General features: G+C 43.2%; 5 protein-coding genes across 7 annotated transcripts; 2 read left to right on the top strand and 3 right to left on the bottom strand.

The window, feature by feature from the left end:
• Positions 1-68: 68 nt before the first annotated feature.
• On the bottom strand, positions 69-4,481 carry LOC120827797 (Golgi apparatus membrane protein TVP23 homolog B). Its single transcript, XM_040190908.2, has 7 exons — positions 4,370-4,481; positions 4,137-4,204; positions 3,917-4,061; positions 1,393-1,482; positions 917-1,042; positions 695-823; positions 69-613 (listed from the first exon to the last, which is right to left on the bottom strand). The coding sequence occupies exons 1-7, from the start codon at positions 4,379-4,381 to the stop codon at positions 587-589; spliced, it is 597 nt and encodes a 198-aa protein (XP_040046842.1). The 5' UTR covers positions 4,382-4,481; the 3' UTR covers positions 69-586.
• A 937-nt stretch (positions 4,482-5,418) lies between these two features.
• On the bottom strand, positions 5,419-8,571 carry LOC120827795 (proton channel OTOP2-like). Its single transcript, XM_040190904.2, has 7 exons — positions 8,449-8,571; positions 7,629-7,999; positions 7,409-7,545; positions 7,264-7,322; positions 6,671-6,813; positions 5,748-6,592; positions 5,419-5,664 (listed from the first exon to the last, which is right to left on the bottom strand). The coding sequence occupies exons 2-7, from the start codon at positions 7,996-7,998 to the stop codon at positions 5,494-5,496; spliced, it is 1,725 nt and encodes a 574-aa protein (XP_040046838.2). The 5' UTR covers position 7,999; positions 8,449-8,571; the 3' UTR covers positions 5,419-5,493.
• Positions 8,572-9,519: 948 nt separating this feature from the next.
• ush1ga (Usher syndrome 1Ga (autosomal recessive)) lies at positions 9,520-16,282 on the top strand. The gene is made up of 4 exons (XM_040190906.2): positions 9,520-9,942; positions 12,201-12,654; positions 13,506-14,302; positions 14,430-16,282. Exons 1-4 carry the CDS (start codon positions 9,779-9,781, stop codon positions 14,431-14,433), a joined length of 1,419 nt encoding a protein of 472 aa, XP_040046840.2. The 5' UTR covers positions 9,520-9,778; the 3' UTR covers positions 14,434-16,282.
• Positions 16,283-17,808: 1,526 nt separating this feature from the next.
• LOC120827670 (tripartite motif-containing protein 16-like) lies at positions 17,809-20,489 on the top strand. Of its 3 annotated transcripts, none has more exons than XM_040190739.2 (6): positions 17,809-18,319; positions 18,496-18,591; positions 18,671-18,904; positions 19,069-19,231; positions 19,442-19,516; positions 19,612-20,489. In XM_040190739.2, the coding sequence occupies exons 1-6, from the start codon at positions 17,906-17,908 to the stop codon at positions 20,178-20,180; spliced, it is 1,551 nt and encodes a 516-aa protein (XP_040046673.2). In that variant the 5' UTR covers positions 17,809-17,905; the 3' UTR covers positions 20,181-20,489. The 3 variants fall into 3 exon arrangements, with proteins under 3 accessions (XP_040046673.2, XP_040046674.2, XP_040046675.2); XM_040190740.2 differs by having other exon boundaries at positions 18,707-18,904; XM_040190741.2 differs by lacking the exon at positions 18,496-18,591 and having other exon boundaries at positions 18,707-18,904.
• amn (amnion associated transmembrane protein) lies at positions 20,320-22,002 on the bottom strand. The gene has a single exon (XM_040190742.2). The coding sequence runs from the start codon at positions 21,927-21,929 to the stop codon at positions 20,517-20,519; it is 1,413 nt and encodes a 470-aa protein (XP_040046676.2). The 5' UTR covers positions 21,930-22,002; the 3' UTR covers positions 20,320-20,516.
• Positions 22,003-22,251: the final 249 nt, after the last annotated feature.

Here is a 22,251-nt window from a genome sequence, read left to right on the forward strand (position 1 = left end):
CAATGTTTTTTACAATATTTTTTGTTGTTGATAAAGTTTGCTTGAAAAAAACATAAAAGCTTGCAGTATAACTTTTAACTTTTAAATATATTGTTCCCCCAAAGCCCTTTTTACAACAGCATACAGTACATTCAAGATACAAAAGTTGAATGAAAAAAATTCCAACAACAAAACTGCCCTGAATGCAAGGCGTTGCCTTGATCTAAATCACATCAGGAGTCCGTCATTTAAACATTACCTCTTTAACTCCCATTTCGAAATACATCAAAGCCTGTCAGGACTGTGCCAGTTGTGTGGTAAACTCATTTTACCATCAAGGGTTTACATTTCAACATGGCATCAGTAGAAATGATAACTATCTGTGCTCTGACTTGAAATGGATTGTAAATGGCAACTCTTGCATTAATAGAAAGTTTGGAAACCATTACTGAATTTATAAATCAATGATTTTAGAGGAAATAAACAAGTATACAAAATCAGTTGTATCAAAAACACTAATCCCCTCAGAATAAAAAAAGAAACGGTATCAAGTAGATGTGACGTGTCCGTCACACTGCAGATGGTCCCTCGGTTGCCCTCTGAAATTTCAAGCTTCCGCTGTCTTCTTCATTGCCTTTTGTGGAAAAAACAAATAAAAATAATGTATCCTGCCATTTCAGCAACAATATTAAGTATTCTTTTACACTTCACATACCTGTTTAAAAATCTGGGCACCAAGGTAGTTCTGTGCCATGTTTCTCAGGTTGGTCTGTCCACCGAACTTGCATCTGACATAGCCGTACAAGTTTGCCCATTGTAAAACCAAGCCCATGACTACTACAGCCTGGGGGGGGGATGATAAAACATGAACCAACATTAAGCGACTTATAAAGACGGGAATTACATCAACGTTCACTTTCAACAGCACTGAACTGACCAGCCATTTCATCTTGAAAGAGAAGATGGTGCTGAACACAAAAATGATCCAGAAGACGGGGCACACGATGAGTCCGAGCCAGAAAATCCTCGACTCGGCACTGGATGTCGTGTTCAGACTTTGTGCCTGCGAAGAGAAGGAAACAGAGTTTTGTTTAACGCCATTCTACCCCAAAAGCCATTTTAACTTATATTCCTTGGAAGTCCCTGTCCGATGTCCATATGGTGATGTGGGATATTTCTACCGGAGGACAATGCAGAGGTTCTAGGTTACACAATGCTCTTCATTGGGTCATGGAGATACATTACACTGTAAAACAAACGGCTATGCACACTCAGGAACACCGTGACCTTTTCCTTTACTCTTCCACGTGGGAAAAACTCTGTAAAGAAAACCTTTTTCTGTTGGGCTGAAAATAGTGCTGTGCAAATGCCGGCTAGGTCTTCAAGGAATGTATCGAATCACCGTCTAATTACCTTCCGGGACTCAAACACCCAGTGGCTCTTTCCATCTTTATCCACTTGATTCCACCACCGAAGACCCACCAACAACCTACCAGATACATTCTGATGAGGGGAAAAAAAAACATGTACTTTAATTTGAGGTCAACCCTGTATTGACAAAATGCAAAAATGAATAGCCAGGAAGGAGTATTGGAACAGCTTATAATATTTCATATATTTTAAATAAAATATTTTAAACATTTTAATTGAACTTTTATGTGAACTAAAATGAGTTGGTGTTGGGACTAAAGAAGCCATCTGAACGTTTCAGCTTGCGAATTTGGGAAAATATCTTCGCACATTTGGGAAATCGATGTGGGAACATCTAGATTAAAAGATCTGAACCTGGTAAATATGCTCTAAACGGGAGAGGTGGGAGAGAGAAAGTTGTTAAGCAACCTGTCGCTCGGATTGGGATTGAACATTTAACAATCTTTCCACAGAACCCGCTCGTCGGACCATTGTCTGATAACCTTTGAACTTCTACTACCGGAATCTCCTCCTCCTGCCAAGGGTTTGTACAGTGGATGCTTATCGGATTCCGCAGTAGCCTCATTTAAAGAAGCCATTCCTTCTGCTCTAAGTTCAGTGCCCTGTCTCAGGATATCAGAAGACTCCAGGTTTTTCTTCAGCACTGTAGCCAGACTGAGAGTCACAGCTCTGTCGAGCCGGTTACTCCTTTGGACCTCAGTAGTAACGACTTCATGAATATCTTCATATCATTCTGACTATCAAAGAGAAAATTGAGGGTCTCCTGCCTTTAACCAGTGCCGACCTGTCCTCAGATGTAGGAACCATGGATGCAGCAGTGGGCCCTGATGCCTGTTTGGATGCCTTCTCTTCCATCAACCTTGATCAACGGACTCTGACTCAATTTCAAAGTCTAAATCTTCTACTTGTGTCTTGGATCCGATTCCGACTAAGCCGCTTAAGGAAGTTTTTCCTTTAGTTAGCACGTCTTTACTGGATATTATGAATCTGTCTTTGTTGACAGGACAAGTACCACAGTCCTTCAAGGTAGCTGTAATTAAACTCTTCTTAAGAAACCTACTCTTGCTCCAGAGGTGTTGGCTGACTACAGACCTATCTCTAATGTTCCCTTCCGCTCAAAGATCCTTGAGAAATCTGTTGCAAATCAGTTATGTCACTTTCTACAAAACAATGCTTTGTTCGAGGATTTCCAGTACATCATAGCACAGAAACCGCACAGGTGAAAATTTACGAATGATCTTCTATATGCGTCGGACCAAGGAATCATCTCTTTTCTTGTCTTGCTGACACCATAGATCATTGTATCCTGTTGCAGAGACTAGAACATTTGATTGGTATTAAAAGAACTGCACTCAGCTGATTTAAATCCTATTTATCGGATAGATTCCGGTTTGTGCTTGTAAACGGTGAATCCTCGAAGACCACCAATGTTGGTCACGGAGTCCCACCATGTTTTGTGCTTGGACCGATTTTATTACTCTGCATATGCTTCCTTTGGGCAATCTTATCAGGAAACACTGCATAAGCTTGTTAGACTTCAAGAGACATCAGAACTTGGATGACCTGCAACTTCCTGATGCTAAACTCAGAAAAAAACAGTTATCTTGATAGGGCCGGAGTGCCTTGGAAGTCATGGATGGAATTGCTCTGGTATCCAGCAGCCCAGTCAAGAATCTTCTTGTGTTACCTAGAGTTTTCGACCAGGAAATGTCCTTTAACTCTCATATAAACAACACTTCAAAGACCTTTTTTCCATCTACGTAATATATTGAAATATATATAAATATATTGATTTTTGTAATATATCAAAAATCAGGAACTTCCTGTCTCAAAGTGATGCAGTGCTTTCTCGCCTAGCAGGTCTCTGCAGATCGTAGTTCCTTCTGGACCCTGGTCTTGACACCTGCCACGCCACAACTGACACTTGCTGCTGCCATCATCATCATTATTATTTTAAATATTAATCATATTACTATTACTGTCATCATAAACCAGTTTGTGCTTTCCCTCCCCGCAGGCTTCTGTGGATGGTGGTTTTATCTGATGGTGGTTGTCCCTGCAGTGGTCCTGCCGTGCGCCTGGCTTGCGCAATTATTTAAATCATTTCTGTTATAGGAATTGAATGTATTATACATCTTTTACATTGTTCATTCTGTACACACGACACCCGTTGTAGTCTGTCCATCCCGGGGGAGAGGGATCCGTCCTCTGACGTTCTCCCTAAGATTTCTTCCCTTTTTTCCCCATGGAAGGGTTTTTTCATTTTTTGGGGAGTTTTTCCTGTGGCGATGTGAGGGTTTTCGGGACAGAGGATGTTGCATGTGTACAGACTTTATGTAAATCCCTCTGAGGCAAATTTGTAATTTGCAATTTTGAGCTAAAAAAATAGAAATAAAATGAATTGAATTAACTTAACCTTTACCTGCCAAAACAAACAAAAGTGTGTAATGTACAAAACTGAGGAATTATTTATTTCCATATCTAATAGTCCACCTGAGCTGCTCACCTTCACCGTCCAGAAGTCACATGACAGCAGGAGGATGATGGTGACCATACAGGCGATGAACCGGCTGCTGAAGATGTCACACAGCAAGTAGACCAAGATGGCACTTGTTCGGAAGAAGAGATGGAAGAAAGAGACCAGCGGATGCCTGAAACGCAGATTATTTTTTTAGAATAAAACGTTTGTTGAGAACAGGACAGTCACGTTGGTAAGAGCATCTCACCTAATGTTGGACTTTCTAGCTCCTACGTTACTGTCATCTTCACCAAAAAGCGGCGCGTCCTCCGAGTCCTGTTGACATACAAGAACATAAACTGTTTTTCACGGCTCAATTCCCTCTTTCAAATCGCAACCACCTCGAGTTTCTCCGCCAGAAATATTGACTGAGTTACACCAGTGTTCAAAACACAATACTGTTTCTGAGGGATCACAAAAGGGGAAAGTAGAAGCGATCACCTGTCTCATCATGTTGAAACCCGGGATGTATTTCCTGGTGACGTGGATGTAAACAAACCCTTACGCTAAGGACCCCAAAAGAAGGCTGGCTTTAAATGTGCCTGACTCAAAGGTAACTTTAACACACAAGTCGAAGTAAGTGGCAACTTATTCTTATATTGTGTATTTATATGAAATACGACATGCTATTCTTCTAGTGTATGCCTTTATTGCTTGCGTTTCACACGTATATCTTCCCAAAAGCTATTGGAAATGTTTGTTTAACTTTTTATTTTATTTTTGGGTATTTTCAGGAATCAGGAATCAGGAAACATTTATTGCCAAAATATGTCATACATGGAAGGAATTTAACTTGGCGGTTGGTGCGTGACAGTAGACAGTCTGACAATAGACGACAAGACAGCAGTGCACAAGTAATAAAATAAAATAAAATGCTAAAGCTATGGGTTAGCGGAATAATAATAATTAAAATAAGAGAATAAAGTTAAAAATATTTAAAAAATAAAGTGCAAGTTTTGTGCACTTAGTGGTTGATATTTCAACCAGATTCAATTTTATGAACTTGGATTGTTTCTAAATATTTTTAATATTTAAATCATTTTTAAATGAATTACAGTTCCATTACACAGTTAAAGTCCAAAATCTATGTTTAAATAGTAACAAATCTAAAATTACCTGCAAAAGAACTGGGAAAAATAAGGCTGACACCAACAACTACTTTCATTATTTTGTTGATTAAATCAATTAATCAGAACATTTAAATTGGATGGACACTACCTGTGTACTACAACTCATATTTGTATAATAATGAATAGTATTAATGAGACAATTATTTTCTTTTAACCAAATTACTGATTGGCTTGTCCTTATTCTGTGCGTGCGGAGGCTGAAGCACAAAATGTGTCACAAAAGATTAGCGTAGCAAAATCTTTTGGACATCTAACTATAATATTTTGAATACATTTAAATTGGTACATGGGCTTTAATATCACAGGGAACATTGTTCGATGAAGGTTCACTTCACAAATATTGAGAAACAACAAAGAAAGTTCACAACAAACTACAATTTATACAAAACAACTTTATATTGTCAAAACAGTGAACTGTTGTACCCTCCTACAGTGTTAGGAGGTCAGAAAAACCTCAAACAGACTAGCGACTGAATGCATGCGGTAAAAAATGCCGAAGGGAAGTCCGATATTTACAATCGTAGCCCACATGTTTAATTTGTAGAATTCGGTTTCAGTGTCGTGATCAAACTGGGGACGAGCACCGAATGCCGGCATGATCCACAGCTGTCAAAGACAGAAAGGAGAAAAGGTTTAGCATGTGGGGAATTTTGGAGCTGTAACCTTGAGAGTGTAAGAACGTTACTCACTATTATGTTGCCCAGCAGCAGAAACGCACAGACCTCCTTCAAAATCCGTCTCTTCAACAACAGCTTGGGCTTGTGCTCGGTCGTATGTCCGTGCAGACTGTGTGCAGCGACGGCCGGACAGGGCATCGTGTCCTTGTCTGATCCATCAAAGTTGCTCCCCTCTTTGCCCAGCTGAGGCACATATGGATTTTGAATCACAGTGGCCGCCTGCACCTCGTGGAAGGGCTCCCGGTGTAGCCCTTCGATGATGAAAAAGTTTTGCAGGCCGATTTGGATCACCATCAGGACAGCCCAGGCCAGGTTGAGCCTGTTCAGGTAGCCTTTGGCTCCAGTTGCAGCCATCGCTACAATGGTGAAGTAGCTGATGATGAACTGCCCCAGCGAGGTTCCGATCAGCAGCCCCACATCCAGGCTCCGTGTGGGGTTCTTCTCTGATACGTGCTCCCTGTGGTCCACCTTGTAGATGGCACAGCCGATCACAGTGGAGACCGACATCAGGGTCGCTATCACTATATTCATGACAAAGTGCATCAACAATGCTTTTTCTTTTTGGTCATCATCACCACCTCCGTTAACCATGGCCATCTCATACAAGACGAAGGTCGCCAGACCTGACACCAGAAGAAGAATTCCTGCCACAGGACCGATTATTATATTCTTCAAACGGAATTTGATGTGGTGATCCCGTTCTTCTGTCACTCTGCCCACATTTTTCCACATGATGTATGCCATGGCTGAGGCAAAGAGACTGTACTCAATGTTGAAGGGGTACAAGTAGTAGTAGGCCTCCTTGAAGATGCTACATGACGTGTAGCTGCACGTGCACGCTTCGTCTCCATAGCCCGCTGTAAGAAACAACGAGGGACAGGTAGGTAAGTGTAACGTTTTGGTGCTTTACTCATTACTATATCTGCTTTAATTACCTTTACTGATGTACAGGCTCCGCCCTGAGATTTGAGTGATGTTGCTTAGACTTTCGGGTGCTGCCTCATGGTGAAATGACTCCTCAGTCACTGCAGTCATCCACATAACGAGGTTTGTTGAGAGGGTGAGCATCAGCCCGCACCTAAATAAGAAGAACAGAGGGAATCAAAATAAAATAGGGCTGTCAACATTAATGCATTCATCTATGTTATTAATGTGGCCGAGATTAATGCAACAAAATTAGGTCTGTCAACATTAATGCATTAATCTATGCGAATAATGTGGCCAAGATTAATGTAACAAAGTGATAAGCATTTTACACTGTTTCTGACTTATAGCCACATGACTTCAATCAACAATATAATCTGCTGAACAATCAATATATAAATTATAAGTATTGTGGATTGCAGCACTCTTTAAGATAAGCGTGATCAAAAATAAGGTGATAATTGCATACTTTAAATGCAAATGAGGGGAATTGTCTGATACTGACAGTGAAACAATTTTAACTAAAATACAAAAGGCGAAAGGAGTAAGGTTCATTTTTAAGCAGAAACCCTAAAAGACAGTGAGTAGTCAATGAATTACCCACCGTGTAAAGTTCCTTTGTAGCTGCACACAGTCCTTGGCGTGCATCCACAAAAAGTATGTCTGCAAATCGATTGCACACATGGCATTAATCCTGTAAAAATAAAGGCTTGAGTGAATGAATTAACATACTGTCATATGCATTTTACCTGCACAAGTACGAAGACGAGTTGCACCACAGGAAATGCAACCTTAATGGCAGAATCGCAATGGAGGTATCCCGCATAGCTGGCTATCTTGAAAATATCCATGATGATGCTGAGCAATCCAAATAGCACAAGTCCTCCTTTTAGGGAACAACGACTGGTTAAACATTATCAACAAATAGAAACACTTTCTCATCCTAAAAGATGAGACATATTGACTTACCCCGGAGCCATATAGGTCCAGCATGGCCATCCTTGAAGTCAACAGCATTTTCTTTCCTGACCGTGTGGACGAGATAATAAACCATCCAGACGGAGGTGAGGAGGAGGAGGACTATGAGGAAGATCTGCAGGTCAGTGCTGCCGATGTTCACCTCATCGTTGGCACTGCCGCTGACCAAGGCGCAGCCCAGGATCAAAACGTTCATACAAATGATCCCGGACACCATCCAGCCCTTGTTTCGACCCGTCTCCTTCATGACTCCAGTGGGAGGAATGTCGGGGTCGGGCTCGCACGCGCTCTCCACTTGACTCGGTACATTAATGTTGTTGGACAGGTGGGCCTCCTCCGTCTCCTGGTCTTTGGCCGTCATCCTGCATGGTTCAGAGGGATTGCCGGGCTTCAAACACATCCTTTGCCTCCTTTGAGGCTGATTGACAAGTCGTTTTGTGCACCTTGTTCCGTCTGGGGCATTACAGGTTTAACAGCTACACCCACATAGACTACCAGGCAAAACCTTTCCACGGACACAAAAGAGTGGTTTCTAATCGGCTATTAGCATTAAATTAGCCCCTCTTTGGGATCTATTATTGCATCTTTACATTGCTGTAGTGTACAGAGTGAGAGTCCACAAACACGTTTGCATGGATAAACTAGAAGGAAAGTCATCATTACTACATCTCCATCTGAATAAAAAAGTAAACGTTGAAATAACAACGTACGTGTAAAAGCTCCCGTTACCTAAATGGAGCTCTTATTACAATCCGACAAAGCAGTGACCTGTTTGAAAAGAAAGTGAGTTTAAGGATGCATGTAAACCTACCTGATGCTGTGTGATCCTGAGAAGCTGTAGGAGCCGTTGAGGTTTTTATACACCGTCAGAAACACTGTGGTTTACTGTGCAGTCATAAATGTCAACTGGTCTGAGCAACACAGTATTATCACTAAACACGGCATGTTTTGCACAAAATATTTGTAAAGTTCAAGAGGCGTTTTTACGAACAACCCTTTCTCACGTACTCCGAAATACAAGAAACTAAGAAACTAGTTGCTTTTGGGTTAAGCTGCTTTTAAAAAAATGTATATTTTTTTGATAGATAGATTTGTAATTTAGGGCTTTTTGAATTTAGGGCCTTTTGAAGTCTACAAGAAAACAAAACGTTTAAATGTAAAACTTAATTTAAAGTTTTTTTCATGATGTTTTTGTATTCACATGTTTTACAAGCTTTGAGAGTTGTGTTGTCTTGATGTCTAATGCCCCTTTTGCTTTATAACAATCTAAATATGGTCCAAATGATCTAAACAGGCGAAGCATGTGTAACTCTCTCGTCTTTTTAATTCAATGCTTGAAAATAATACCCCCAGTTCTGATTAACGCTTTGGCTCGATGAAGAAACGGGCATCTTTGCATCTTGCAGAGAGCATGCAGCCCGCCGCTATCTGTGCCTTTTCTTATGGAACGTTTCAAAGTATGTCTGAGACCTTCGATGTCGCTGCCCCATTCTACATAAATGTGAAGTGTATTCATGTTGGAGGCTTTTGAAAGGTTGCAGTAATTGTTCCGGTCGTTGACCAGATGCATGGACATTTTGTTCATCAGCCAACACATCTCTCTGAATATAAAGCCCTTCGTGAAGGGGAGGTATAATTGCAGGACTGCTGCATTAGATTGAACTCGCTTTAGCTGGATTTACCAGATAAACTGGCTACTGGGTATCAGTATTTAAGGATGTTGCCGTTTTTAAATTGATTATTGAGAAGCTCAGATACACTAGATGCATCTATGGGGGACATGCAAAACCACAATAACCAATCATGACTGCCACATTGTCTTCTCTTTGATATTCAAGCACTTAGGCCTATATATTGTCTATTTGGTGTGTTTCGTTGACAGACTTTGCTGGCCCAGCTCGGCCACCGGGAGCACTGTTACGCGCCGGGGGGCGCGCCGCGGCGTCCCTGGATACCACCGACGCGCTCCTCCACCGATCGGGAGCGACTCGCTCTGAGGCGAACTGCGGGACAAACTGGCACTTCAGTCGGCCCGATCCCGCTCCATCGCCGCGGGACGACGACGACGACGAGGATGCTGATGATGGTGGCGGCGTGGATTAAACGGAGTGGAGTCGAGCAGGGTGGATTCATTCTGCACCATGAATGACAGGTACCACAAGGCGGCCCGGGATGGCTACCTGGACCTGCTGAAGGAGGCGACGCGGAAGGATCTTAACGCCCCGGACGAGGATGGCATGTCGCCGACGCTGTGGGCTGCTTTCCACGGCAACCTGGAGGCTCTGCGGCTGATCGCGGCAAGGGGGTGGGTGCATGGAGCTCCAGGAGCCCGTGGGGTACCACGGTGTACATCTTTACCATTCTGCATTTAACTTATGAGAGGAAAAGTTCAACATTTGACCATTTTCCTCTCTTATTACAAACAATTTTGCCGGTCACACTGGGCAGAAAGAACAGAACACCAAACCAAATCAGAAATAATAAGCATTTCATACATATATCCATTAAAAGTAACCAGGTTAGGCTAGAGCATTGGTATTTCAAGATTAAATATATATCTGTCCATTTAATGTGAGAAGGCCTAAGCCCCTTTTTAGAGACAGGGCTTTATTTGCATCATACATTTTACACTGATATTGAATACTCAATTTAGCTGTTAACTGGATATTTTCCTCTATTATCATCTGAAAGATCATCACCCATTTGTCAGAGCAGGCGGTAGTTTTTCATTTTGCAAAGCAGCATAGAACTGTAATGTAATACATGGAAACAGTTGTTGAGATATTAATACTCTGAGTGCATAATATTCGGTGAACATACAATTTTACTCATTGCTGAATCATTAACTTTTTTGCAAAGGAAACGTTTCATGTCATCAACTATAACTACCATGTCGATATTTTCACCAGCAAAAGAAGGCGATTCTTCAAACTAACAGCAGATCCTTTTAGTAGGCTGCGTCATTGTTTAAATGCTGGCAGCAAAGTCAGCAAATGTTGTCGGTCATGAACAGCCCATTCCTCATCTTTTCTGCCTGACCTGGTTTGCTGTCAGCCAGAAAATGGGGCCCATTATGATCCTGCTTGATTTGAGTAAAGTTTCGTAGGAACGTAATGTAAAAGTCAGACAACATCATTCATCTTCGTTTTTTACAGTTTTCTTAAAGCCCACAGGCAACAAAGAAAAAAGAACGAAAAAGACGCGATTTTACTAAAATACTTTTTTTCCCACGGAACACCTGTAAACAAGTGTTCGGAGTCCTTCGGCTCCCATGAACACATAAAGTCCTGATTGACATGTGGAAACCAAATAAACATTAATAGATAAATGTTTACAGAGGCGCCTAACCTGTGAGACCGATGGGATATAATGAAGATAAGTTTAATAGTGCATGGGAAAGATGTCATGCAGTGCTCGTGTTGGCAAGTATACTGCACCAGGCTACTTGCAGCAACATCAAGCTGTCATAGGAAGTGAAGATAGAAACAGCCCTTAATGTGATAAAGAACAGGAGGGGGGGGGGGATAAGTGGGCAGAACTATTACTGCGGTCAGCCTTTTACTAGGAGAGGCATAAATTATGTCACATAAAGCTGCCATGTTACATTTTCTCTTCCACAATCATATTGCATAATCAGAGGGTGATAAATATTTATTCTCAAAATGAAAATCGAACATAGCTTATCAGTATTTATCTTTCTTTATTACCTGTTTGTACCATCACATATTTCAGCTCAGGAGTAACAATGGAAATCCTTTGTTGGATTATTGTTTTATTGTCACTCTCTGGGCTGTTTGCAAAGGCGTCTAAGGGACACTGATGACAACCATTTGCTTTTGTTTGAACTCAAGAACCTCTTCTTGATCCTAAAGCAGCTTTTTTTTCCTGAGAAGAGGGGGAACCTCTTTCAGTGAGAACCCTCACTGCACAAACCGCTAACAACACAATCCATCAATAGTACTTTTGCCCTTTGAAGGTACAGCTTCACATGGATCGTATCAAATCTCCAACAGACTGTAGGGACGAAATTGGAATCAGAGACAAAAGTCAATTCAGAGGAGCAGGGCGTGCTTTTGGAGTCAGGCGCAAACTGTTATGCCTCCCCTGAAACCCGATACAAGTAGTGTAGCAGCACCGCTGGCAAGCATGTGGTCATGTTACAGAAAAGGCACCAACAGTGCAACGTATTGGGAGGTAACCCAAAGGTCGTGGACTGTCAGCCAAGGGTAAACGTTGCAAATCATTTTATCGTATGGCCCTTCAATATTAGTAGATTCCCTTTAACAGGTTTTAATCAAACCCTCTATCTGCCAAATGGTCCAAGCCTTCAATAAAACTGTGTAATAAAACAAGATGTACTTTATGTTTGGTTTTACAAAAGATTAATGTGGTGTCGAGACTATAAATTATTAAACAACGCCCCACTAACAACGCAGGAAGGGCAGATCAGTAGTGAAAACATAGTCCAAAGATCACACGCTTACTCTTGAAAGACTCTTGAAAGACTTTATTTAGTCGATCTGAAGTCCCACGAGTATCTAACATGTTTCTTTTGGCCCACAGAGGAAACCCTGACAAGTGTGACATATGGGGGAACACACCACTCCACCTGGCAGCTGCCAATGGTCACCTCAACTGCCTTTTCTTCCTGGTGTCTTTCGGTGCCAACATTTGGTGCCTCGACAACGACTACCACACGCCATTGGACATGGCCGCCACAAAGAATCACATGGATTGCGTCCGCTACCTGGATTCCATCGCCACCAAGCAGACGGGCCTCAACGCGAAGCTGGTCGGCAAGATGAAGGACCGGGCCTTTCGCGATGCCGAGCGGCGGATAAAGGATTGTGTGAAGATGCAGAAGAAACACCACAAGCGCATGGAGCGCAGGTTCCATAAGGAGACTTCGGAGGCGTCCGCATCAGACGCCATGAGCTTTTCCAGTTACACCAGCAGCTCTATTAGCCACAGGCTGCACAACTTAAATGCAGCCACAGTCAGTGTGCCATATTCTCAGGTCAGCAGGGGGGGTTCTATCTATTCTTAAGGGACAGAATGTTTTGTACATTTGCATTTGCATTCTATTTTTTGCAATACTATTTTTTCTCAAGTATAACATTTGTTCCCAAATCCCATGACTGCATGACAAGACTAAGCTAAATCTTCACAGTGACCGTGCTAACAATTATGTTCAACAGGTAGACATTTGTTCTGCACATTTATAGTCTTAGCTTTGCATGCTAACTAGTCGTTAGCCACAAACTGATCCTGTATTATGTATAATCTGTAGTCGAAAGGAAACACTTTGGTAGTAATCACCAATTATTTGATCAGGCTTTGGTTTGATGCTTGTAAATGGTCCATGTGGTAATCAGAAGAGACGGAATGCATTGACAGAGATCCATTCTGGGAGTCTGGCTACTGTGAGGGTTAGGCTTGAGGATTGGTTTAAAAATGAGCTTGTAAACTCTCTATCCAGTCTCGCATCTCAGGTTTTGAAAGTATTTGGTCGTAACCAATATACCAAGTCCAAATCTTGGCCTGTTAGAGGAAAGGTATAGGTTTTACCAAAGCTGTTAAAAAGCATCACCTTTGCACCATGGCGGTCATTTCAAAATGTCAACGCAATCCATCCATAGTTGATGGTCCTTCTGCAACAACCCACCCGAATGATCAGCATTTTGACATGAGTTAGGGTTTCGGTAACCTAACCGATATGAGTGGTGACATTCACACACACAGGGGCACTCATGTAGGCACATCGCACGTACGAACAAAACTGAAATTTGGTTATTAGTGATACCTGGAAAATCAAATCTTCTCATTTGAGATTGTGCCTATTCACTGTATTTATTCATGTCCTGTTAGGCTACTCTTCATGCCACAAACCGAGGGAAGACAAAGATTCAGAGGAAGCTGGAGAAGAAGAAGCAGGGAGACGGGACGTTTAAAATCTACGAGGACGGGAGGAAGAGCGTGCGCTCCCTCTCCGGGCTTCAGCTGGGCAACGATGTCATGTTTGTCAAACAGGGCACTTACGTCAACCCAAAAGACCGTGGCCGCCGCAACGTCCGGGAGATGTTTGCCAGAGATAATTACGATGCCATTTCACGTGCCATTAGTGAGCCCGACCTCCACGGGGCTGATGTGGACTACTCGGAGATCAGCACTGACTCGGGACACGATTCCCTGTTCAATAGACCCGGCCTGGGAACCATGGTCTTCCGAAGGAACTATGTGAGTGGGGGGATGTTTGACATCGAGGGTCGGGATGAGGACAGTGCCGACCTGTCGGGAAATAATGTGCGTTTACGCAGTCGGCTGCAGCAATACCCGAGTGCAGATGAAGACAGCATCGGCAGTGCACGCAGCCTTCAAGACAGGAATGTGGAGGAGCTGCCCTGGGAAGAAGTCGAATTAGGGCTCGACGATGATGATGAGGCTGACACGAGCCCCCTGGAGGTCTTCCTCGCCACACAGAGCATGACCGACTTCTTCTCAATTTTCAAGAGGGAAAAGATCGACCTCGAAGCACTCTTGCTGTGTTCTGATCACGACCTTAAGAGTATTCACATCCCCTTAGGACCAAGGAAAAAGATCTTAGATGCCTGCAAGAGACGGATGGAGGCAATAGAGGAACCGGACTGCGTTGAGGACACAGAACTGTGAGTGATTGGATTTTCAGTTAAACAGTGTTTGTGAGAACATGTTTGGACATTTATTTTGCGCCCACAACACAAATCAGCTTCTGTTACACGCCATTTCTTTTCATGTCTTCATTCTGTCCTACAGATAATTGCAGTTGCTGCAGAAGGCTCCTCCTGCCATGTGCTCACCCAGGCTTAAAGGTCAGTGGCGCATTGTGGAATGAATGTCACGTTTGGACGGGGAGGGCGCAGGGATTTACCTCTCCTGGTGCCTCAGTGGTAACAAAGCAGAAAGGACACTGTCATGAGGAATATATCGAGCCAGAAGGGTGAAGAAGTGCGAGACAAATTCCTTACAGGATCCTTTTACAGCATGTTGTTAGGATCACTGTGAATATCTGTATGTGGGTTGGTTGAGGTCCCTTGCACTGGGTACTATGCAATACATGGCTGGCAAAATGAATACATGCTGTTAAAGATATATATGAAGATGGGGTATTTAGATCATTTGAGAACCTTAAAGGAACATTTAAGTTACCGGAGAAAGGGGATTTCTGCAAGTATTTAGAAATTAAAACTAGAATGTGCGAAGGCCTGAGACTAACTTGGCAAACGGATCTTGGCAATGAGATGGCAGGAGATCATATCCAATGTAGGCTGGGCTACGATCCATTATAAAATTGTACATAGGTATTACTTCACACCTCAGAAAATGCATGAAATGGGATTAATGCAGAATAATAAATGTTGGAAATGTAATAAAGAAATTGGCACTTTTCTACATGCTATGTGGGAATGTTCTATGGCCACGCCTTTTTGGTTAGCGGTCATGAAGTATTTAGAAGGCTGACTCAAGCAGCTTCTTCCAGTATCCCCAAGGCTTTCTAGGAAATAAATCGATGATGCCACCCGGACTAACAAAAAAGGCTTTCATTGTGGCAGCAAGGCTAATCCTGCAAAACAGAGAGCCTGCACACGCCTATGTGTACAGAGAGGATCAAACTCATGACAGAGACGGCAGCATACGAAAAGATGTGAAAATGTGATGGCCCAGATTACAGCCTCTTAGACTGGAGTAGTGGGTGGTGGAATTTTTCTTTTTTGTTACTATTATGTCCGGATTTTGTTTATATGTGGGTGTCTGTGTATGCTTGTATGTATGTATGTATATATATATATATATATATATATATATATAGGTGCATATCTATGTATATATATATATATATATATATATATATAGGTGCATATCTATGTATGCATATGTATATGTATGTGTAAGTATGTGTATGTGGGTATATGCGTATGTATATTCATGGTAATGGTGGTTGATTTTTAATGCATATCTGAAAATCAATAAATAAAAGAAAATTGATCACAAAAAAACATAACTAAAAGGCACATGTTCAGAGTGCAGTGTTCACTGTATGTTCACTGTGTATTTGGCTGATTTAACAGAGAACTTATTGCGGGATCCAAATCCCCTGAATGTGTAGGCCCCTGTGGGGTAAATCCTACCGCCTCACGTGTCTGCATTGCTCGTGCCTGTGCGTTCGCCTAATATTGTCTTTTGTCTTATATACCTTTTGACATTCATTTGATTGTAACTTTATTATTAACCATTTTCGTTACAGTAGTCAGTGCAATATTTTCAACTACAGCCACTTGGCTGTTTCCTTATTCCATCTCTGTAAACGTTTACATATAGCAAGCCATGTCAGTCCAAGTGTGGCTCACTGGCAATGCAGGCCAATTGTTCATTGAGATATCTTATTTAATGTAGAACATGAAAACACAATATGTTATAATACACAATATAGCATGTTGCAGTTATATATTTTGCATGTGCAGTCCATACAGATGTATCAACCTGTATATCACCTTTGACTTGGGTCTTGAATTTTAAATGTTTTTTATTAACATCTGCACCGGAGCTTATGTTGATGTTTATTGTCTACAGTTTTTACGTGTAGGTGGATTAAAAAAAAGAAATACTAATGTTTTAACGCTGTGAATTACTTAACTGATATAGATCCGTATGTTTGGCTTCCTTTTGTCACGGTATGCTTAGACAGAATCCAAACAGAGACTGGATCGGTGGTGTGAAACCAAAAAGGATTTATTATGTTTGACCAAACCAATAAAAAGTCAGGCCAGACGAACAATGGCATGACGGAATCAGGCAGGAATGGCCTGGTCAATGCAGGGTATAATCCTGGGCGGAGAAATACAGTCACCGAATTGTCAAGCAACAAAGACAGGGCACTCCGTCAAAGCCTAAACAAGTACACTTTCGAAACTAGTGTGGTTTAATGTTCCAGCAGGGACTGGATGTCAGGGCTGCTTCTAAATCCCCTCGTGATTATAGACGTGCCTACGCCCCGATTCCATGGCTACGGGGACAAACATCAACACACGGACATACAGTACACTATAGAACGCAGGACAAGGACAAGACACACAACACACACAAAAACCCTGATCACGGCGCATATATTTATTTCATTCATTTAAGGATTCTTCGTGGTTCTGACATTACATGTCCTGTAGCTGACACTTTTATCCAAAGCGACTTACCAGTAGAAACAAGAAAGTGCAATTTACAGTACAGTAAAGTACAGTACATACAGTATATATTATACATTTTCCATATGGAATATTCTGATGCATTAGCAGAGCTTCCAACACAAATAACCATACTACAACTAAAGAAGTGCACACAATGCTCTGATTATGTTAAAAATGTAATTAAACAACTAAGTGTAAAATATTATATTTTGGTAGGGGTTAATTTCAGATGATTGAAAGTCTACAGGAAATAGTTTACCTCAGTATTTCAACCTGAAACTGTAGGGTATAGAATAGTCATTTGTGAACCAAACAATTGCTATTCATGCATAGTCTAACTAATGTCAACTGTTATCACTTTGACAGGTCAGTTTATATCCTGTCTCAGTTGCTACCTGTTTACGTAGACAGACCTCTTCCAAAAATGTCAAGGAGAGAGACTGACCCAGAAAGCGGAATGTACTTGCTTCTGCCTGTTCAGCCATCGTGACAATCCTCACATGCTGCCTACACACAAACTCCAAGTGTAATTGTTGCCTCCGTATACAAAGCAGGACGTTCTGCTGTAGATTGGTGGCATTGAGTGGAAGTCCCATGCCCCTCAAATAACACTGTTATCAGAAGGAAACAGTGTGGCACTCCCACATTGAGCCTGTTTAGGGCCGAAAGTATTCATAGGCTGCTATACACAGACTTTAGTGATGTTTCTATTCAACCATTTGTCTTATTGGTGATAGAAGCCGGTCACAACTGTAGTCTTATAACCATTATTGGTGAAATTAAAGTCCAACTTTTCCAGAGAATGGAAAATCAGTGAACAAGTTATTTACTTGGAAAGAACGAAAGAGAGGATGTTCATTTCCTTCCCTGGCTTAGTCATAATACACACTCGCCATTTCCTCCCCTCCTCTCGGTAATCTGCTCAGTCGTCAGTTGTTATGAGAAGAGAAGAATTAAAAAGGGAGGGGTCGAAAATGCTTCCCCATGCTGAGGGGGTCATGAGATCTCAGGAAAAAGCAGCCGAAGAACCTTGTGACTGGAGGGACCCTATCAATGGCTACTGCAAGCAGTAGTAATGAGGAGACCTTGAAGGACAGTCAGCACACCATGGACGTTGAGGAGGAGCCGAGGGATCCTGCCGTCGAGACGTCCGCCATAATGCCCCCGCAAGATGTACTATGTGACTCGTGCATGGACAGCCCAGGCAAGGCCCTGAAATCCTGCATGACCTGCCTGGTTTCTTACTGCGAGGCCCACCTCAGACCCCATCTGGAGAATGCCAAATTTCAGAACCATCGTCTGGTGGATCCCCTCCAGGACGTCGACCGTCAGACCTGTGAGGTTCATCGCCGTCCTCTCGAGCGCTTCTGTCTGACGGACAGGTGCTGTCTGTGTCTCGAGTGTGAGGACCGCGAGCACGAAGGGCACCCGACTGCATCTGTCGGGGAGGCACGGACACAGATTGAGGTCCTCACAAAACCACACAATCTTTTTCTTTCCTTTGCTTTTTTAATGTGCTTGAATATTTAAAACTACTTCCACGTATCATCTCAACGGGCAACAGATCAGTTCACATTTTTTCGATATTTGCCTTGCAATTTTTCAGCATCTGGTGTAGTTTGTGACAAGTATTTGTGCTGTAGACTGAGCTGCAGAAGAAACAAGAAGCAATCAATCAAACTGCCTCAGCAACCGAGAAAGAGATCGGAAAACTGCAGAGTGACAATGACTTCATTAAGGTATTTTATGTGCATTTTGTATTAATTGAAAGCACCACAGTGTGGTTTGAATATAGTTTTTTTCTTTCCTCGCCGGCAGTCGTCAGTGCAGGAAGTCTGTGTTACTGTCTTACAGCAGTTTGCCAGGCTGCAGACAACCCTGGAGGAGGCCAGAAGAGGGCTGGTGGACGGGCTGGAGGCCGAGCAGAGAAAATCCCTCAGACGGGCAGAGAGCATCCAGGCACATCTGGAGCGGAGGAAAACAGGGCTGATGAAAACTTTGGCCCGAATGAACAAACTGTCAAGGAGCAAGTCTGATGTAGACTTCCTGCAGGTAAACAATATCTAGGATATATTCAGGATAATAATAAACCAGTGCATGTGTCATTTAATCCTGGATTAGCACATGTTGTACACAGAGCAGGAAGTTTATCTCTGCAGTTTTTCAGCTTGATTTTGCATCATGAATTCATGTTGACTTTTTTTTGCTTGTACCAGGAGTATTCAGAGTGGAAGATAAGCGCGGAAGATGTAAGTCTGCCAAGTCCAAACATCGACCACATGGACCATCTGCTGTCTTACCTCCAGGTAGTGACGGATTCCACCCAGGAGCTGTGTCACCTGATCCTCTCCTCAAACAAACTCAGAATCTGTAAAAGTGGTGAGTGTACATTAAATTCTACACATTGCACCTACACCATTGAGAGAACCGCTTCGGACCTTTTTTTTAGCCGTGCGGCGAACAGATGCGGTCGAGTCTACATCTAGCACATTGTTCAAACATTGCGTTTTAAGTCGCTTTGGATAAAGTCATCCGCTAAATGAGAAATGTAAATGCTATCAAAATACCAAGTAACCTTTCTATGAGTAGGTACTAAATCCTGGATGCCAGAATGTGAACCTTCCCTCCTTCCTGATCCTGAGACGCCGGAGGACTTCTTAAAATGTAAGTACCCTTTTCAGTATGTTATGTTGTGTGTTCTCTGTCGCGCAAATCGTACATGTTAACTTGTCCACGAAATCTATTTCCCGCCTATGTAGACGCAAGGAGTTTAACCTTTGACCCAGACACCGTCCATCGATTCCTACGTGTAACGGAGGACAACCGAAAGCTGACCAACACCAGCCCCTGGCAGCACGCCTACCCAGAACACCCTAGTCGCTTCGAATATTGGCGTCAGGCAATGACTTCAGACAGCATTTACCTCGGGAGGCACTATGTTGAAGCCGAACTGAGCGGGGAGGGTGCACGTGTAGGAGTTACGTACAAGAGCATCGATCCTAAAGGAGAGCAAAGCACCAGCTGCATCACTGGGAACGACTTTTCCTGGTGCGTGGGGAGGAACAGCCGAGGCTTCTTTGCCTGGCACGCCGGTGTGGAGGAGGCCTTGGATGCCACGGACGTTACGAGGCTCGGCTTGTATGTCGACTTTCACCGAGGCTCTGTGTCTTTTTACGATGCCGCCGGTCCGATGAGGCGGCTGCACAACTACACTGCTGATTTCATAGAGCCCTTACACATTACTGCCTGGCTGTCAAAAAAAGACAATGCAGTTCATCTTGTTAATGACAAACTATGTAATGAAACAAATCACCTGCCTCCGCTGTAAGTTTGTTAAAGAGAAATTATTGTGTAATAAATGTTTATTGAGGTTACATAACAAGGTATATAACATGGCAGATGTGGAGGATTTTACACAAAGCCATCCAGTGGTAACATAAAATGCACGAAATCTGTGCAGCAATAAACCCATTTACTGCAGCTTTATTGAGATTTATATACAGGCTCTTGAATGTGACATTGTCTGCAAACAATTATTTTATTTGTTCTACAAGTGCATTTGCTGAATTATTCTAGAGCTCCTTGTTGAAGATACTGTAAAATCATCAAGTTAATTAAAAAGTACTTCTGAAATCAACTCCCCCAAATTCTGCTGCAGTCTATTTCAGGCATTTAAATCAGTTTCACTATCGTCATAAACTGGGTTTACAAAGTGCACACCTGTCTGAGTCATAGAGATCGAATGGTTTGCTGCAGCGCCATACACGCCAGGAATATCGGGCAGCATGTTGGGCCTGTCAAAAATGGGATTATCAAAGCCGTGGTCAATAGACCCGTCGAGGTCTCCAACATCGCTGCTTCTCATTAAGCTGCCCAGACTCGGCAGTGATGATGGTATTCGAACAATCCCTTTACGAATCAGGACCGCCGCCGCCACCACGATTGTAATCATGATCAAAACCCCAAACACAACTCCAACCACCATCCCGGCGCCTCCTCCGGTCTGATCACTGCTGCTCCCAGAAGAGGTGAGGTATTCAGCCCCAGCTATCCCCAGGTTGGAGGCATGAGAACGGGCATCTGTCAGTATGTCCCGAGCCAGACCTTCGGACTGCGGCCCCTTCTCTCCATCCACAATAACCACCTGGATCTCGGGCGAGGTGCCAAAAGGGATGACCCCCATCAGCCGCTGTGACTTGAAGACTTTAGACATGCCCAGCTGAATGTGTTTGTATTTTGGCAAGATTAGAAACAGGTGATGGATTCGTTGGCTGTAAGTTTGCAGGTTGAAACCAGCAGCATAGCGAATGGTGACGATGGCGCCACAAACACCACAGCAGTGTCCCGCAGGGTGGAGAGGCTTCTTACAGCTCGGAGAGTCACATGTGATAGTGTTGCATATCTGCTGACGGTTCACAGAATTCCCACAGTCGCAGCCCGAAGGATCCCCACACTCTTGGTTCCCAACAGTGACAGCAGAGGGTCCTTGAAACTGCAGCTGGCCTGAACGTGAGCTGAGATACTGGTAGAACTCAGATCTGCTCTCAAACTTCTTCCCCAGCACCGACACCGATTTGACAGAAACGCCGGACTGACCGGAGCCGGTGTCCATGCTGAAAGAGGAGTGGGCTTTAAAAACCACATCGTCCTGCAGGCACGGGACGCTCTCCTCGTGGACTGAGTACAAGAAGTTTCCACGCTGCAGGTCCTCCAGAGATGCAGCTGCCTGCCACAGAGCCGGGTTGAACCACCGAAGAGGCTCCGAGTCTCTGAACTTGGTCGTGACACCAGCTCCGCAGCCTGGATCTTTCCCGCGCACGACATAAAATCCAGCTCCCGAGTTCAGGATGAACTCCCCGTCAACCGGCAGCCTCATCTCCAGCACGGCATGCGTGGTCTCCACGAACACGGACACCTTTCTCTGGGCTGGAAAATGAGCAATGTCGTTGCCACATGGAACAGCCTCTCTGTCCCAGTTGGTCTTGTTCTCATAGTTGGTGTCCGGAATCCACTGTTTGTGCAGGGCACCCGCTGCCCCGACAAGACAGAAGACGAGAAGGAGCTCAGTCATCAGCATCCTGGAATCTTGTGATGGACTGAGAGAACAGACGCTGACCTTTGTTTCCTACCTTGTGACTAACACATGAGTGCACGCAGATCGCCGGTAAAGCCGATGAGCTCCGGACCACATCAACCGGCCCCAGCAGGTGACCTGTAAACGATTTACAATTCTGCAACAAACGTGGAAACGAATGTTGTTTATCTATTATCACAGTATTCTTAAGAACTATGAGGACATTTATATTTCTGTGAGTGAGTTCTGTGTCTGCAACACTAATTCTTCTTTTACAAAACCTAGATTTCCTAAAGGGGCCGTCCTGCTTCTTTATTCCCTTATA

Source organism: Gasterosteus aculeatus, chromosome 11 (genome assembly GCF_964276395.1).
Source record: "Gasterosteus aculeatus chromosome 11, fGasAcu3.hap1.1, whole genome shotgun sequence".
NCBI classification, from domain to species: Eukaryota; Metazoa; Chordata; class Actinopteri; order Perciformes; family Gasterosteidae; genus Gasterosteus; species Gasterosteus aculeatus.